The 18,789-nt window shown below is 38.8% G+C and overlaps 1 protein-coding gene across 3 annotated transcripts in view; it reads right to left on the bottom strand.

The window, feature by feature from the left end:
• The window catches only part of PGR (progesterone receptor), a 31,945-nt gene extending 15,698 nt beyond the window's left edge, over nucleotides 1–16,247 (bottom strand). The window contains exons 1-3 of one of the 3 annotated variants that reach the window (XM_068181447.1): nucleotides 14,498–15,791; nucleotides 13,038–13,189; nucleotides 1,565–1,681 (exon numbers count right to left, since the gene is read on the bottom strand). In XM_068181447.1, the coding sequence (XP_068037548.1) occupies nucleotides 1,565–1,681; nucleotides 13,038–13,189; nucleotides 14,498–15,666 (1,438 nt within the window). In that variant the 5' untranslated portion in view covers nucleotides 15,667–15,791. Of the gene's footprint in view, nucleotides 1–1,564; nucleotides 1,682–13,037; nucleotides 13,190–13,443; nucleotides 13,646–14,497; nucleotides 15,792–16,084 lie in introns of those variants that run through there. The other 2 variants (XM_068181448.1, XM_068181449.1) reach the window with 2 other exon arrangements.
• Nucleotides 16,248–18,789: the final 2,542 nt, after the last annotated feature.

The following is an 18,789-nucleotide window of genomic DNA, read 5'->3' as shown; positions in this document are numbered from 1 at the left end:
TTACACCCATTAGAATCAAAAATTGGTTTGGATTGGAAGGGATCTAAAGATCATCTAGTCTAAGCCACCTGCCTTAGACAGGTATATATTTGAGAGGTCAAACTGATCAAACCTTGCATGCTCTCCCAAATTTTAAAAGGCATGCACTACATCTGCCAACTCCTCTTCCTGAGTCTTCATTCTTACTCTGCATTTTCCACAGCCTACTCAGGACCTCTGCCTCCTTGGCTTTCTCCTCTTTCCAAGTTGGGCAAACAAGGCTTTAGGTTCTGTCTTTGTAGCAATACTGTTTCTCTACTGCACTGATACTCCAGTTTTAAAACACCACTTCAATCTGAGAAGGAACCAAAGGACATGCTCTCCTTTGGCTCTCCTCTCCCCTCAACCCAGTAACACCAATGTGCTTGTCAGCTCCATTTATTTTTTTTTTTTAACTGAGAGATGCCACTGACTGACCACATAAGAATGACATAATGCCTGTGTGTGCTGAGTACTCCAGCTCCATGGAGCTTGCATTCAGCTCACAGGAGCTGGAAACACAGAGCTGTGCAATCAAACTATCAGTCTGAGAACTATATACACATTTTACATTATCAATGAATGCTGATGTGCAAGATAATGAAATTATGTACAGTATATAGTGCCAGCTCTTCCTTCAGGGATAAAAAACAATACTTAAATGTGGGAGAGGGAATGCAGAGTTGAGCAGGGGAGAGAGACAGACAGAGGACTTTGATGGGCTAAAATAGATTAAATTGGAAATAATGCAGGTTTATGTCCTTCCCCCTTTTTTTAACTCCCTTTAGGAAGGGAGTTTTCTTTCTATCACTTTTATATGGCCATTTTCTTACAGTCTTAGCCACATATTTTCAAGCTTTGTGCTGATCCAAAATAGGAAAAAAAACCCAGCAAAAATAAGCATCATTCCTGCCTGTAAACACATCAAAACTTGCCATGTGACTACCTGATCATACACCATTTTCTCCCTGTAGGTTTTCAAAGACACAGAGTTCATTTAATGATACATAAGAAACCCCCAAATCTGTTACAGAAAGAACTAATACAAAGGTGGGATTTCCCAGCACCTAATATGCAAAACCTGCAGTATTGGTGCAACCACTGCCTGGCTCTCTCTGGTGGAACACAAGGATACAATTTTGTTGACATGTACTCAAAGCAATGATGAAGGGTATAACACAAATCAGAAGAGCACAGTACTGATTCCTGACTCTAGTGCCAATTTCTATCTGCTTATTTTTACCCAAATTACCTGATCCAAAATTATTAATAAATACACACCCAAGACATAATTCCTTTCCCTTCAAGAAAATGAATGTAAGGGTTCACAGTGATTCCTACAGAAAGGTGTTTTTTTGTCAGGGTTTTCAGATTCACTAAAGAAAAATTCTAAGAAATTATAAAGCATTAGGTAATTCTTCCAAAAATAACATTTGAATGTGGTCTTACTTTTTACAGTATGAAAGCACTGCTGTTTAACCTCAACAGACTGAAGGTAGTGTACTTGACTGCCTGTTTTTATAAATCCACTTGAAAAACAGCTCACCTCCCAGGACCATACCAGCTTGACAGCACTTCCTCAAGCGACATGCTGGGCAGTTCTTCCTACGGATTTTATCGACTATGCAGTCATTTCTTCCAGCACATAAATAGTTGTGCTGCCCTGCAGGAAAGAGAAAAACAGGGTAAACACCATGTTTTCTAACATGACAAAATTATTTCTGTGCATAAATGTTGCAAAAATAACTGAAGATTCAAAAAAGTGTACTTGAACCATTAAAGAATGCCTTCATTTTATGCTAAATTTTGACCAATCATGTTACTATATGAATATAATGTTTTATTTGGTCCATTTAAGGGCAAAATTCCTCATCTATGAAATTCTAAAATAATTAGAAGGCAGCATGAACTGCTTAAATTATTGTACTAAAAATATTTCTTAAGTAAATCAAGCACAAAGACAGACCAATTGTTTCGTTAAAACTTATTTTTCTGTGAAGTTATTGATCCTGTTTTCAAAGAACTTAAGTACATTTTGCTTGGATTGATGTGGAGTTTCTGACAGCAAACAGAATGATGAAGTTGGGGTAGTGTAAAAAAAAAAAAATGCCCTTTAAGCAAAGAAAATGACCTCTGATGGAGAAGCAGTTCTGTATTAAACTTGCTGAAATACCAGCTGACCAACACAGTCAAAAAGGACAGAGGAGGCTGTAACTCTGTGGTTTAGATTAACTTAGTTTATTGCTTAATTCTGCGTTTGCTTCTGTACTACCATTTTTCTTAATTTTAGTGAAAGAAACCCAATTGTCTGAAATTCCTTTTCATAACAATTTCTTTTTTTTTTTTTTTAACTACAGGTAAACAAAAACAGTTGCCACACACATTGCCTGGCAACAAAAATGACCTCAGTAAGGTTTTAATCAGAAGAAATTCTCATTTACTTTGTCCCATTAATTCTAATCCTGGACTCGTCCTTACAGGAAACATTACCAAAAGCAGACAAATGAATAAAAATCCATCTTGCTATTGGCAGCAGACCAGTAAGTAAAACACTTACTTTGAACAATTCTTCCTTGGGATTACTTGCAGTTTTTCTTTGTATTTCTTTGCCTTTATAAGCTACAAAAAACATACTGTCTTCTGATAAGCAACAAAAATTTTAAAACTCTGTTAGTTTAATTAAAATCCGTGAGTATTTTCTCAAGCTCCATGGCATTCTAGTGCTTTAATGCACAGCTAATTTACAAAGGAATGCTTAAGTATAGTTAAAGTTTTCTTTGTGCTTTTCTTGTTTTGGGGGTTTTCTTTGGTCCCCTGAAAGGAGATTTCTTCTGGATCTCTTTTCCAGGGAATTTGTTAATTCTTCACAAGATGGTCTGACTCCATATAAACCTTGTCCTGCTTATTATAAATCTAAGACTGAACAACATTTTTCACATTTACAAAACAAACAGTAACTGAAACAGTTATGAAAACTACACTTCCATGTTCATATGTTCTGAAGTTTCAGATTAAACATGATTAAACAGTGTCTCTGCCCAGTGTATACCAGGCCAGAAATGAAATCTGTTACTAAAATTTAGGCACAGTAAAATTTGCTTAAAAGCCAAAATGCTGCCAACCCAATTCTCTCAGGGGATTATGGCGACAAAAACTCAGGCACTTCTTGATGCTTACTGTCAACATCTTCCTTGTTTTCAAGACTTTTAAGAAACCACAGTCATATCCTGTACCTGACTTACACCTTCGTGTGAGTTTTCCATTCCACTCATCTCTACCCCACTTTTCCCTGACACCTGTCCCAAAATGTATTCCACTCTTTTTGACTCAGCTGTAACTTATTTGGGAAACATGTAAGTTTCAATAGCTCGGTAGTTTTCAGTTTCATCAGTAAAGAATTTTGTTTTTAATCCCAGTGATCTGCGTGGATTTCATCTCAATAGATAAATCTGAGTAAATGTTCCCATTTGAAGTCACTTTTACCATTGTGCAAAGCTGGGTTCTGAGAAACTGTTACTTGCTTGACATTAATATTTTAGGGACAGCAGCCATCTGAAGGAGAGATTGTGTAAGAAATGCACACATGACAGATATTTGCCTAATTTCAAAATTACTGGACAATATTTAGTTAGATTAAGATGTTTGGAAGGTCTTTCTGGGACGATGAAATATGTATTTGAAAATGTATTCACAACAGTTCAGTCTTCAGGATCATCTAGATTTGAACTAATTATCTTCAATTAGCATTGAGCATTACAGTTATACCAAATGCCTGTAGTAATGAAGTACCCAAAACCTCCATCAAGATAAAATCACCATTCAATTGGTAGCTTGATATTCAGTATCTTGTCTATGACTACTGTCATTAGAACCAGGAAAACAAACAAACAAACAAACAAACAAAAACAAAAAACCAAACAAACAAAAAAAACAAACAAACAAGCAAACAAAATACTCAGAAAAAAACCAAGATAGTATTATAGTCACTAGAGCACAAGTTTGAAGGAAAAGGTTGGTATTAGTATTTCTCACAAAAACAATAACCTGGAAACTTTCTGGCAATTGCCACACCTTCAAAAACTTCACCTAATGTAAAGTTTTCTATGCATGTTTACTTTTCACTGTTTTTTGAAAGTGCACATTCAGGGTCACTGTTAATGTATTGGCTTGTGACCAGCTTGATGGAGAAAACACAAAGATGATTTTATCTGTCATTAAATGTTCCAGATTCTTGTACGATAGTATTTTTTTAAACTTCCATCAAAATCCATTAGTGTTAGCAAAGTTGCAAGTTCTAAGGTAAGGAGGCAAACACAATTTTAAGTCCTGTAATGACTACTGCTATACTGGGAGGGTTTTAATCCAAACAGTGGTGAAAGTAGCATGTACAGTATCTTTACAAACTGCACTATTAACTTAGCTCACTGACAAGCTGTAAGTCACAATCACTCCAGTAAACTCAGGAGTTGCAGAGACTTTGTAGATGTACAAAATACAGAAAAAATAAAACTTTATCTGCACCTGGGGTATCAGACACAGCAATCAATTTTTTGGGTAAGTGCATCTGTGCTGAACTGCTGCCATCCTGCACAGAAGCAAAATGCTTGCAAATTCTCAGTTCCTTCTATCTGCAAAGAAGAGTACTATCGCAACACCTTTTTCTCCCTCCCAAATATGATTCTGACTCCCTGTATCTCTATTAACTGCCAATGCTTTTGTATAAAACTATCAACCTTTGCAAATCACATCATGGTGTTTTATTTAGTCTAGTTTAGGTTTCTGTCTAAAGTTTGCAGATATCTATTGCATCTCTTTGCAACTTATTTTACTGCTAAATGTCTCACAACATTGACTCTTTGCTTCCTGAAGGCTTACCTCAAGGTTTTGCTCAATAATTTTCTAAAAGTATGTTCTACATCTTTTAAACTTTTGAAAAAGTACCAATTAAATCAATAGGTAAAAACACAACCATAAAAAAATCACAATGGAATTGTGAAAGCTGACAATAAACATGGATTTAAATTTGCAAAAATGGCAAACAAGTTCACCTGTATACCTAAACAGAAGTTAATGTTGCAGATGTAGCTTTTGAGTAAAAATCTGACTTCTGGAAGCTAAGGCAACAGACTAGGCTAGTCCCCAGCTTGTGGAAAACCTGACTTGTCTGAGTAAATACAGGGTAATCCTTACTCTGAACATGCTCTGACAAGACAGGTTTTCCACAGCTAGGCAAACAGTCTGTCCTAGTTCATCCTTGGTAAAATGGGAAGTAAAATTATGTAGAATTTAGTTCAGATCTAAATGTAACACTCTTCTATTTACACTGTCTCAAAACACAAAATTGAATATGTGGATCGAATTTACCTCTCATCATATGGCTGTTTTAAGTCATGAAGAACTAGGAATCTATACTACACGGTCTCCATGCCCCTGCATGCCATCCCATGCTATTAGTCTCCAAGATTCCACATACTTCAGATAATGCTGTTGGGGTTTTAATTTATAATTGATTTTGTTTCTGTGTGTGTTCTATAAAAATAGAAAAAGTCCCTGAAGTGAGACTTCTGACTCCAACTACTTAACCTAAACCCACATCCATCATGGACTTTACCATGCATAAACTTTTGATAAAGATTTGCTTTTTCCTCTTGGCCCATTGATGTAAAATTCTCACTTCCAGTTCTTAAGTAGGTTTTGCAACTTCCACTCTGTAGCCTATATTGGTATAAAGAAGGACCTGCTATTGATGCAAGTCTGCTCCTCAGCAAAGAATTAAGAATTCAGTGGACCAAAGGGGACAAAGAGTGGAAAGCAGAGGAACTTGTGCATATGCTCCATCCTGGAATCTAACTGAAATAATGAAGAATTTCTTTCTTCATAATAATATATTTCATAGTGAAAGCAATAAAAATTATTGTTTATAAAATCTTTGACTGACTTTTTCCTCCTCTTGTATACTGATCTCAAAATCTTGCTGCCTTTTGCTGTGAAACCTGCAATACTATTGTTTTTCCTTCCAAAATCACTTCTCCAAAGAGCAATCTCCAAAGAGAGTATATTTTTAAAATTATATCTACAAAATAGAACAATTAAATGTAGCTATCTTGTTTTCACTCACTTCTAGACAGAGTCAAAAGTTACAATCCTGTTTTTTAATATTTTTTTATATTTCCCTGTCTGTTCCATCATTTCCAACAAGAAAAAGAAAGAAAACAAAATTAAAACTATAGAAAAACAAAATGAAACAAGATTAACTCATAATTCATGGAAACTATAATGAACCGCAAGATTAGGAATGCTGTTTCATATCAATTTTCACTTGGTTTGCCTAGACTGTTTACCACTACAACACCTTGAAATATATAAAGTCTTGGAGTCTAAATATGGGAACTGACAAGAGGAAAAGCTTCCCACAGCTAGTACACTTTCAGGAGGATATGTTAGCATCTACAAATCACTATTTCCAGTCCTTTTTATGGGATCATGTCACAATTGTTCCTTGGTCATAATTTTAAAGTAATTAACTACATCAGGGATATAAATATGTAAAATTATGAAAGTATCAGCATATTTGTCAATAGGGGGTCTGTTCCTTACAAATAAAAAACATGAGATTTGAACACAAAACTTATTTTAAAAACACACCATCTTTTCAGAGGTATACAGCACTAAAGTATCAGTTGTTCTCCTTTTGATTCCTCTTATATTCTTCTATGAAGATAAGACTCTATATTTGCATTTCAGTCATCCTATAATTCTTATTTTAGTGGAATTATCATAGCACATTGCCATGATAAATTTTTTCATGTATATTTTCTTATATTCCTTGACTTGTCCTACAACTGAATCAGTGGGACAGGGTCATCCACTATATGAGCAATAAAGGTGGAAAAACCCAGAAATATTAGTAGCAGAAAAAAGTAATATGCAAAACACCCAGATATTGCTGCCTCTTGATTGAAACACCTTAGATTAATTTGATTCTATTTGATGAACTAGATTCTAAAATGTAGATATCTATCAAAACCCTGCTAGCGGTACATCATGAATACTGTGGAACAAATAGACAATTTAAGGTGATGGACACCATCAATCCCAAATCTACTTTTAGCAGAGAACAATTTTATTATAAATACTTACACTTTATATACTTATGTAATATAATTTATAAATATTCTAGACCTTTAAATAAGTATGATTTTTATACGTGAAATAATTTAATGGTATCTATAATACCTTATATATAATACTTAAGCAATATGAAATTAGTATTTTATATGCTTATTATCTTTATTTTATATACTACAGAACTATATTAGCTACCTTGGTGATGTGGGTAGGATTTACATCACCAAATACAGACCATGTACATGGTCACCTGACACTCCTTTCTGATCAGTGCTGAGAAATAGTTACTGTCAGAGTACTGCTATTTTCATCACAGGTACATATTAGAAATGTCAGTGTATTTCCTCCTAAAACTTCTTGTTTCTCTCCATTCACCATAAAATGAACTTAAGGTAAGCAGTTCAGGTTGCTCATATTGTACACATGGGAAGTTAGAAGAGGGTATCAGCAAGCCTGAGCAGTCAGTTCCTGGTGCTCTTTAAAGCAAGCAGTTTTACACTACCTGAAATGGCTCCTAATTCCCTGAAAAGATGTTTAAAATAATATATGACACTGTTTCTAAAATACTACATAAAAGTTAAACTAAACATTTTAGTAACTGACATTTCTGCAGCTGATTATGTACTAAGCCATGTCTATTAGGAAAACAGTGGTAAAGTCACAGTTAGAGCAGAAGGAAGCCCAGCATTAGCTCAAGAGTCAAAGCACCAGAACAGATGACACCTCAGCTCACTTCACTTGTGCTTCATATAAATCAATTCATCAAAGTGCTGTTTGTCAAACTGCTGGACAACAAATCCTTTTGAAGTCAGAAGTACGATGAATATAGATCATTATGTATCAATGCCAATTTTCTTTTCACTTTCATGATGCAAATTCTTTGAACTCATAAAAGTGACATTTTCCATCTGTATTTTAGGTTCCTCAACAAAGCAATTTTGTACATTTGAATTTGAAAATACACTTAGCTTACTGTACTTTTACACATTTTGGCCATGTGTAAAATAAAAGAACTTCAATAACATCAAATCAGTTAATTGAGTGAAAAGCATTTTTATCTCTCAGCTTGCCGTATGTATGCTTTGTGTGTTTGCGTGTTTTCTAGTCTTCATGAACATTTCATCACCACCAGGTTTATAGTACATGCTGTATCAAAATCTCTGATTCCAAGATCCAGACTGAAAAGTTGGATTAAGAATTAGAAAACCCTTCAGAGTTAGGAGAAAAAGGAACTTTTAACACCTGCTTCATCAAGTTTCCAGCTAAAAGGGTGTCTACACTATTATTTCTCTCTTTTCAAAGGGGATTTTCTGCTAGTGGTTGGCATTTTTTTAATACTTGGCATGCTGCACCATTTTAGATTCTTTAGCTATGGAAAAGCATAACTGTTTACACAAGCACTTTTCCTTATACATAGTATTGCACTATGCACATGGTGAATCACACGGCCATCACAAAACTGCTTATCATAACACTGATAAAGTCAGAACAACTTTATCAGAAAGTTTGGTTGAAGTTGTGATCAACTTTCTTACTGTGTAGGTGTAGCTCATCATCACACAAAACCTCTCCATACACAGACAGTGAAAACGCTCATGAAAATCTTCCTTTCTGCCAGTTTACCAAATTCAGATCTCAGAAAGAAGGAAAGTTCACACGTGGTCGGTTAAATGTTATCTGCTACATGTGTTTGAGCTTGTTCCCTGATGCCATTGATGCAATAGAGTTTAAGGTCAGTTACCCAGACCGTAAAGCACATATTAAAACTAGACAAATGTTCTACAATCACTTGATCAGTTTGTAACACATTCCCAGGTATTTAAACAAACCAAGAGTCAGTTACTGACCGATATGCTGTAATATCATGTAGTCATGTTGGTCTCATACTCTGGGTTTGGACAACTACTTTTCCTTAGAGATCAACAATATAAGCAAAGTACAAATATAAATAGAAAACAAAAATAAGAAATTAAGCTTTATTACAGGAAAAACAGCACTAGCATTTTTTTGCAGGATTTAGGTAATTCAAAATTTTCAGTAGCAAAACTACTGCAAAAGAGACACTTTCAACAAGAAGGCAGTAATGCAGGCTACCAAGAAACCCTGTGTTAGCAGCAGCTCCAGAATCCCAAAACTTTGAACACTGGGCTCCTCTCAAGCGAAAAACATTTTATTGTGGTGTTCCACAAGCATTTTGATCATAGCTGCCCTGCATCATTTCACATTATGGAATCTTTATAAGACGACATTAATGACTTTTTGTCAGTTTAGTCATCAAAAAGTAAAAGTTTGTCTCTTAATCTTCATTCTCCTAATGTTAGAAATATGTTCCTCTACTTTTTATTACCATGAATGAGATATATTGGTAGCAGTTAAATAACACCTACTCAACAAGAGGAAATTATCTTACAAATATAGTAATTCTACATATTTGAAAGCATTTTGAATATTATTTCTGATTTTTTTACTTTTATCTCGAAAAAGGTCATCACTCTCATCTCACTGACAGGAACAGCCCTACCCCATCAGCACAGTGAGTCCAATTTTGTCTCTTCAAATTTCTTTACTGAATAAAAATAGCTGCAACTTTCATTGTTTTCATTATATTCAAAGGAAATCTTTGAAGTAGTTTTAAAAAGCCTTGTCATTTTTTTGTACATTAAGTGAATCTACAGACTAACAGTTATTTGTAGGAGTCCAACAGAAAATGTACAACCTCTAAATGCAGATAAATGTTTCGTAAGTAAAACCAACCCAGTATCTTTGTCCCCTCTCTCCTCCTCACTTGCAGTACTAACTTTTTTACATATCTGCTATACTACAGGTTCCCAAAGAAAGGACTTGCATTTTTGTTTAACCTGCTTCAAGATTTTGCCTTGAGAAGTATATGTTTATTGTATTAACACCAGTCTTTTTTTCATATATATAGCCACATATGGGGAACCAAGAATCCAAAAGACAGAAAGTATCTAAAATGCATATATATTTTAGAATTCAGTGCCAAGAAACATTCTAAGTAATCTTTGTGATTCTCACATAACTCTGACCCCTCATTAAGTTGTATGTGTATGTATTAGTTACATTCAAATGTATTATTAAATCATAATTAGTATATACAGTTTTAAATCATTGTTCAGTCTGAATAATTTAAATAATATGTTTTTATTTCAAAAATACTAGATATGGGGAAAAAAGAGTTTTCTGGATACCAGAGCAGCTCATTTTATTCAAATTGATATATTTAACCAATAAAGTATTGTCCTCACACCAGTAAAGGTAAAATAAATAGCGTATGAATAAAACAGTTTCTGTGAAAAAAAATTACAAAAAATGTATAGGCTGTTTGATTTCAAACAGAAAATGCATCTCAGATTACATAAATAATTAAAATAGAAAATAAGCCTTTTCCAACACATGTAAAGCTCCTATATTAAGTACTTTCTTACCTATGCACAAAACCTCATAACACACAAAAAAAACCTCTCAAGATAGAGAAAATCCATGAAATAGCAAAATCCAGCTATTTCAAATCATGTTTTAATTTCTCATAAAGAACAGTACTGTATGGAAATTACAAGAAAAGTAGAGTTTTCACCAGGAATTTTTACTCATGAAATTTAACATCTTATTTGCATGAATTATTATTAAAAATTCCACATCTGTAGTAGCACTAAAACTTAAAAAAATAAATAATGCATTTATGCTCAGAGAAATTATGGGTAGGGAGACATTTCATGGAAGAAATATGTTTCAAATTTATACAATTGCCAGTGAGAATTTTAAACACTATTTTCTATTGCATTTAAAACACAAATACTCTGTGTCTTCTTACAGAGGAGAAATTTCCCACCATTAATTCTGATATTAAATTTTTTAAGTATTTAAAGTCCATAGAAAATCAAATATCTATCAATAAATAGGATTATTTCAGTGCTGATAATTATATAGTATACTGCAATGAAAATAATTAGTCCATCAGTCCATCTTTAATGAAGCCCCTGTAGTCTTGCACTTTCAACACAAAAACAAGTACAACCGTATTTGTTCATTTTGCCAATGCCTCACTGCTCATTGGCTGACATTGCTTTCCATCAAACTCAATAACCTGTATCTTTTCTGATTACAGTCAGGTTTCTGATGTACATTCTTTAACATTCTTTGAAAATCCTTGCTAGAAAACCCCAACACATATCCTCAACACACTCTCAGTCCGTGGATTCCTTTAAAAATTAAAATTATGAAGATGCTATGTAAAACCTAAGACTTTTGTTTATGTAACTGCATTGACCTCTCATTTGTCTCTAAATAATTCTATATTCTTAACCTGGTAAGATTCTGCAAATATAGACTTTGAATAGTCTGTGAAAACAGTTTTAAGATGTTCCTTGTATCAAGTTATTCCTTCTTAACATTTTTCATTAAAATAATTCTGCTGAACAGTAATATAATATGGTTTTGAGCAGGTCCATCTACTGCAAACAGAACTGGGTACTAAATTAGAAAAGAGATGAAATCTAAAATTGACATAATAAAATACAAAGAAAATATTATAACATTATTATATAGGTAAAAACGCAAAAATAAAATTTTAAAATAAAGTACTCATAAATTACACTACGCTTAGTATTAAAACTTCAGCTCCCTGACTTTTTAAAAGAGTATCTGGCTCATTTAGAAAAAACATAGGAAAAAAAAACGTAAAGGCAAACCAGGAGACCAACTAGCAGATTCAGTGAAACTTAAATGTATTCCTGCAAGTGACTTAAGAGCTTTGCAGCCTAACACAAATATTTCTAGTAATTTTCTCATGAAACTCACTGAATGCATTGGAGAAACGTGGCACTAGCTCAAAAGTTCACTTAAACCACCAAGATCATTTTGCAAATATTTAATGTTAAAGGAAGAACATGAGCATATGCTTAAAGTAGAAAGTAACAGCACAGTGAAACAAAAAATCTAAGTATATTATTATGCTAAGGTTTTACTTTTCCAAAATTTCCCTTTTCATTTTGAGAGAGATAAACCCTATAAAGTGGAAAAAACTATGTATCACAACAAGAAAATACAGGATGCAGGTTTTTTATTTTAAGGAATCCTATCCTTTTGAACAATGGTTTTGTTGAATACATGGAACAGAAATTCGAATATCCTAGTTCTAGCAGTATCAGATAAAAATCAAAACAGGAGACAAAGCCTAAAATGTAGAAGGATTTGTTTTGCTGCTTTATCTACTGAACCATATAAACAGTCTGCTCTTGTATTCGTATTCAAAATCTCAGTGGACAAGGCATATAATAGAATCCAAAAAGAAAAAATAAACATAGATATTGCTACTGTTTCATTAAACTTGTAGCTTGGCTTTGCAATTTAAAGACTATTTGGAACAAATCAGACACATTTATTGCTATTATGACTTGAAAAGGTTCAGTGAAATTTTAAATACTTCCATAACTTCCAGGAAGCCAAAAGACTGCCACTTGAAAGCAAGAAAAATTTAATGATTTCAAAAAGAGAACAAAGCCAAAATAAATTCTTATCTGCCTATCATTAGTTCATATCCACAATATTTTCCTTTGAACACCATTTATAAATTTTAAAACAAGTTGTATAATGCACAAATTTTTTTATTTAACTCTGCCTACCTGGAAAGATTAACTGATAAACAGTAAATAATAAATAGCAGTAAAGTAAAGTAAAATAAATAATACTAGGAAAAAAAAAAACAATTAAGGAAGAACTTTGTCAATATCCACTGTAATATTTAAACAGAGTTGATAAAAAAAATTCACTGCAGTGACAATATTTATAAAAATGAGCAATAAATAAACACTATGCCCTAGTGTCTAGAAGACATATTTCAGATAATTAGGAACAATGGCATCTTATAGTACCTTCCATTGCCCTTTTAAAGAAGACTTTACAACTTCCACAGGTAAGTACTCCATAGTGGCAACCTGAAGCCTCATCACCGCAGATGAGACAAATCTTCTGGGGTAGTGATTCGAAACTGAACTGAGAACTTTGGCTGGTTTCCGTATCCGGCCTTGAGAAGAAAAAGAATTAAAAGAAATGAAAGATCGACTTTTGTGCAGTTAACTACTTACCTGTATTAAGGAGTTTTATATTAAAAACTTCATTTTAAAATTTGTAGTCAAGATACAGAAGGACATGAAAAAACTAAAGTACGATTGCCTTTCTGCTTAATAGTTTGTCTCTACTATGGTAATACAGGAAAGTATTGCAAAAAAAAAAAAAAAGCAGGAAGTTGTATTTTAAACCATTTAGCAAAAAAGATACCATCTAGGACACTCTGTTAAAATGTTCATCTTCCTCAGATCAACAACTCTTGTGAGTGGAGTCATAGTGGTGATTTTTTTTTCCTGTGCAGAGACAGAATCACATAGATTGAATTTCAAAGGCCTCTTTCACATGGAAAACACGAAATTTCATTTCAACTAAAAAAATCTTTAATAATCAGTTTTTCACCCCCCATTCAGCTTCAGCGTTCTCAGCAGTAAACTAAGTCTGAGGGGTATATCAATGACATTTCCAATTTGTCTCCAAGGCAGACTAAACTAGGTAACCACTGCATTTACTAAAAGAAAGGATATCCATTGAAACTGTTACATTGATGCACCTTTTGTTGCCTCTATTTCTAGATAATGAACATCTCAGCATGACAGTACACCATTTCATTCAAGCAAATCAATATACAAGTGTTTTAGTTTTCTTTTTCGTGTGAAATCAACTGCTTTTTGTGGTGTTGGGTTTTTTGGCGTTTTTTTGTTTTGGTTTGGTTTGTTTGGGTTTTTTTTGTTTTTTTTTTTTTTTTTTTTTTTTTTTGTTTTGTTTTGTTTTGGTTTTGTTTTGTTTTTTTTTTAATCGGGAACACAATTTTGAAAAATATTTAGGTATTGAATACGATAACGCTGAAAGTGAGGAGAAGCTAGAAAAGCTGCACGCCGTCCCCAGGGCCGGGCATTGGCTCAGACATCGGGCGGCCCTGAAGTCCCGCTGCGGTAACAAACCAACATCCCCGGGGGGTTATTGTACCCAAAGCCGCGAGGTGCCGGCTGCGGAGCCGGGACACCGCGGCGTGCTCAGGCAACGCAGGGAATGCGAACCGGGCTGCGGACACTACCTAAAAGCCCAAAAAGGCTCTCGTCGAGAGAAACTTTGTCCTTTCCTCAGCATCTCCTTAATACCCCCCCGCAAGGCGCCCACCGCACGGCACGCCCGCCCGTCCCTCTGGAGAAGGAGGAGGAGGAGGGTGCGCGGAGCTCTCCGGCCGCGCAGTGCGACCCCCTCCCGGTCCCGTCCCTCAGCGAGCGCCCCGCCGCCCCCGCCTTACCGCGCGTAGCCGAGGTAGGGCGGGCAGAGCTGGGGCAGGCCCTCCTTGAGCACGGCGGCCGGGAAGCCCAGCGGCTGGTGCCCGTTCAGCCCCAGGGCCGGGTAGAGCCCCGGCGGCGCGGCCGAGGTAGAGGGCAGGCTGTCGGGCGGCGCCGCCGGCCCATAGGCGCTGGCCAGCAGGGTGGGCTCCGCCTTGTAGAGGACGCACTCCAGCGAGGGCTCCTGCCCGGCCCGCGGAGCCTGCGGGTAGTCGTGACAGCCCGCCGCAGGGGTGGCCCTGCCGCCCGGGTAGCGGGCGGTGAGGCCGAGACCCTCCTCCTTGATCTTCATTACGGGCTGGATGTCGCCGTAGGCGAAGGGCCCGTCCTTGGCGTCGGGCGGCGAGAAGCCGTAGGCCGGCAGGTCCGGGGCGGGGGGCGAGCAGCGCGGCACCGCGCCGCCCTCGTACTCCGCCCCGTCCAGCAGCTGCCGCGTGCGCGAGGCCAGGAAGGCCGAGTTGAGCGGCAGCAGCGGCACGTGCAGGTATTCCTGTCCCGGGTCCCCCGCCCGGGACACCCCGGGCAGCGCCCCGACACCGGGGGCATCGCCCTTGGGCGCCGCGGCGGGACCCTCCGCGCCGGTGCCCGGTCCCGCCGGCCGCGGTTTAGCGGCGGGGACCAGGGCGTCGCCGGGCGGCCAGAGCGCGGCGGGCCGCGGCGGGGGCTGCGAGGGGCTCGGCTCCCCCGGGGCGACTTCGGCCGCCTTCTGCGAGGGCCCGCTGCTCATCGGGCCGTCGGGCGCCTCCTCCGCCTCGAAGAAAGACCAGGGCGCCGCGGCCACGGTGGAGTTGGCATGAGCCGCGGGCGCCAGGAAGGTGTCCAAGACGGTGTCCAGGGAGTCCTTGACCGAGAGGGAGCCGCTTCCTGGCTGGTAGCAGAGGGAGTCCCGGCCGTCCTCCCGCCCCAGATGCCGCTGCTGCGGCTCTTCCTCCTCCTCCTCCCCTTCCTCCTCCTCCTCCTCTTCGTCCTCCTCCTCGTCGCTACTCTTGGGGTAAAGCAGCCCGTCCAGGGAGATGTCGATTGACTCCTCTTCCTCGCGGAAGGGATCTCGGCCGGACTGACCCTGCAGCAGGACCGCCCCGTCTGTGGCAGGCGGAGGCGCTCTGGGCTCCTTGGCTTTCACCTCGGTCATGCTGGCCCGGGGCAGCGATGGACGCCGGCGAATCTCCGGCAGCGACACAGCGCGGGCAGCCGGGCAGCGACGGGGTGCGAGCAGCCGGACGGCTCTTTACATCCTAGACGTGCCCGCTGCGGCGGTGGCACGGCTCCTGCTTACATGGTGCTGCTCTCGGGGGTACGGCTCTGCCCCGGCCCCCGCCGCCGGGACGGGGGCGGTGCAGCCTGGAGAGGGGAAACGATGGGAGCGTGTGCGGGAGGCGTGCAGGAAAGGAGGGTGCCTGCCGGGCTCCGGCGGAGGCGGACAGCCTGACTCCGCACTCCGCTCGTCCCCCGACTGTTTCCCACCGCCCGGGCGGGCTGGCCGCGGGCTCCACGCCCCCTCGCCCGTGCCTCCCTCCCCGCCCCTCCTGGCCTCCAGCCCCGTCCCTTACCGAGGGTCTGCGCTGCGGGGCGCGGGCTCCCGCCTCCCGGTCCCACCGCTCCGCGCCGCCTCTGGAAACCGCTGCTCCTCCAGCGGCGCTTCCATCGGCTCCTCCTCCGCTCCGCCTGTCCCCCTCCCATCGCTCGTCGTACCCGCATCCCTTTCTCATCGCATCCGGCGCCCTGTGCCTTAGGTCAGCGCTTTTTGGCTTCTCGTGATCATCTCCCCGTCTTTTCATGCCTTTCCCCCACCTCTTGTGCTGCTTCTCTGTCCTCTCGCTTCACCATCCCAAGAAGTGCGTCTCTGCACTGAGCAGAGGGCACCAACTTCTGGTTAGGTCGCTGCTTTGGAGAGCAGAGAAAAAGACAAGCTGTATTTATTTGCAGTGGCGGCTCCCTTTTGTCTGTTTTTCACTGTCCCCTCCAGATGTTCAATGTAGTTTTTAGTGATTAAGCTCTGTTCCAAAACCCCTCCTGATAAAAGATCCATTTTCCATTAGCAAGGAAACCAAAGCATTGTAAAGTTCTTTACGTGACATCACAAGACGTGAAAGCATCCTTTACACTAAGAAACACAACGTCTTTTCGGCAAAAGATTTAAAAAGTGGGGCATTCATTGCTTCTAAATTTTAATTTCTTTGTCAGGGAAATGAGAGGACATTTAGAAAGGACTGGCTGGCCAGCCTACGTATAGCAGGTTGCAATTCAGCTCGGGTTAGTTCTGACCAAGAAGCTGTCACCAGCTAATTGCTGGCATTTTGTGTAAAACGCTGGCTTTGTGGCAGAACCCACTCAGCTCAATAAGACAGCTACTAACGTGAGGAAAAAAAACCCAAAAAACCAATGCAACCTTTCGTATACTTTTCGTTGCATAGAAATCTCAGGAAAGAAACTTGAGTTGAAAGATACAGAGAATAAATTGGTGTAGGAGTAGTCCTCCTGACTTTAAGTAGAATCAGTACATTTTTTGATGAACAAAAATCCTTGGTTATGCCCTGTAGGTGTAACATGCTTTTCTGAAAGGAAACAGCTTTCTTTCAAAAAAAAGCTGTGATCACCACAAAATAGTTGCTTTTGTTTTTTTACTTTCCAAACATCTTCAAACTGAAAAGGACAGCTTCTTGGGGAGAGAAACATAACTGTTGGAAATTATTTTAGTTTTATTAAATCATATAAGGCAAGTTTATAGAAGCAGTGGCTTCACACAAACGTTATTCAATGTGGTGTGTACTTTCTGCATTATTCTTGTCAAAACACTACTGGCTTATAGACTGCTTTGGGACTCTGCTTTTTTATTCCTTTATGAACAAACAGGAGAAAATCTTTATTTTTTTGGCATTCAAAAGAATTGCGGCAATGTGATGATAAATGGCATTTTAAAACTCAGATGCTATTGTGGGCACCTCTATACACATTTAGGAGGTTCAACAGAATGATGCACTTTCAAGTACACTTGTTGAGTATAGGAATATTTCTTGAGCAGCAGTGTTTCACTCTGTTGATGTTGCATGGGCAAGAACTGTTTGGCCAGCAAGTACCAGGAGCTGAAGATGTTTTCACAAAACCTATCAGTGGAACCAGTGTTAAAAGAACTATTTAAGAGGCGCTATCCAGTTCTGTAAGGACATGACATTAAAGTAATTTGAAGTGCTTCAGTGACTAATGAGTTTCTGTTTTACGTGCTATGAAATTTCTCTCTTCTCCCAAACCTGCCTTTTGTCAGAGGAGAGAGAAGTTCATCTCCAGTACTGTTCATCTCCATGCTTGTTTCGGTTTTCCCCTGATGGTGCATGTTTAGTCAGCTGGTTGTCATGCCTTTTTATTGCCACTGCCTTGCTTTCTCATTTCCACTTCCCCATATGCACACAGCATTCATGGCCTGCATCTTTATAAAAGCGTGCTCCAAAGACATGTTTTCTTACAGTGACTTCTCCCCTTCCTACTGCTTCTGGATTAGGAGAGGTAAAGAGCCACAGATGGCCTGAATAGAGGGTCCTGAAAGGAAAGCAGCATTGAGCAGTTTCCACCCACTGCTGCTCATGACTTGTCCATTAAAATTCTCCACCAACAAGGCCATGAGACTGTAAACACCTACATATTTACCAGAAATATATTTACTACTTGCATTATTTTTCTAAATGTTAGCAGTTAAATATTGTCCAGGTTTTCTGCTGTGCTTCCTAATTCATTTTTATGACCTGACAAATGTACTCAAATCTTTAATGGTAACAGTAATTGTTCTGAGTTGTCATTGCTTAAGGAAAATATTAGGGGTTCTTTATCCTTAAGAAATTCATTGGACCTAAGTGAAAGGACTTTAATTTATACTGGCTTCACTTGATTTCTAAGAACTTTCACTGGAAGCTATTTTCCTTATATTATTCTGTCCATAATCCTGGTGCCCATTTCTGGAAGTGCATTGAGTAATGTGATCTGGTGAAAGGTGTCCCTGCCCCTGAGAGGGGATTTGGAATTAGGTGGTCTGTAAGCTCCCTTCCAACCCAAGGAGTTCTGTGATTCATTTCTTTTGCTCTTAGATTTTCTCACATCATTTGGAAGCTTTCCCTGATATTGCTATGGTACCACCGGCTTTTTAATAAGAACATTTCAAAATATGTCTTCTTAATTTTTTTAGCACTCATTTCTTAATTTTCATTTGTTATCATTTCTTAATTTTCATTTATTCACTTTGTTGGTATGTCAATCAGCATTAAAG

This window comes from Anomalospiza imberbis, chromosome 2 (genome assembly GCF_031753505.1).
Source record: "Anomalospiza imberbis isolate Cuckoo-Finch-1a 21T00152 chromosome 2, ASM3175350v1, whole genome shotgun sequence".
Lineage (NCBI taxonomy): Eukaryota > Metazoa > Chordata > Aves > Passeriformes > Viduidae > Anomalospiza > Anomalospiza imberbis.
Note: the sequence above shows the minus strand (reverse complement) of the source record. Positions and strands in the feature narration are given on the sequence as shown.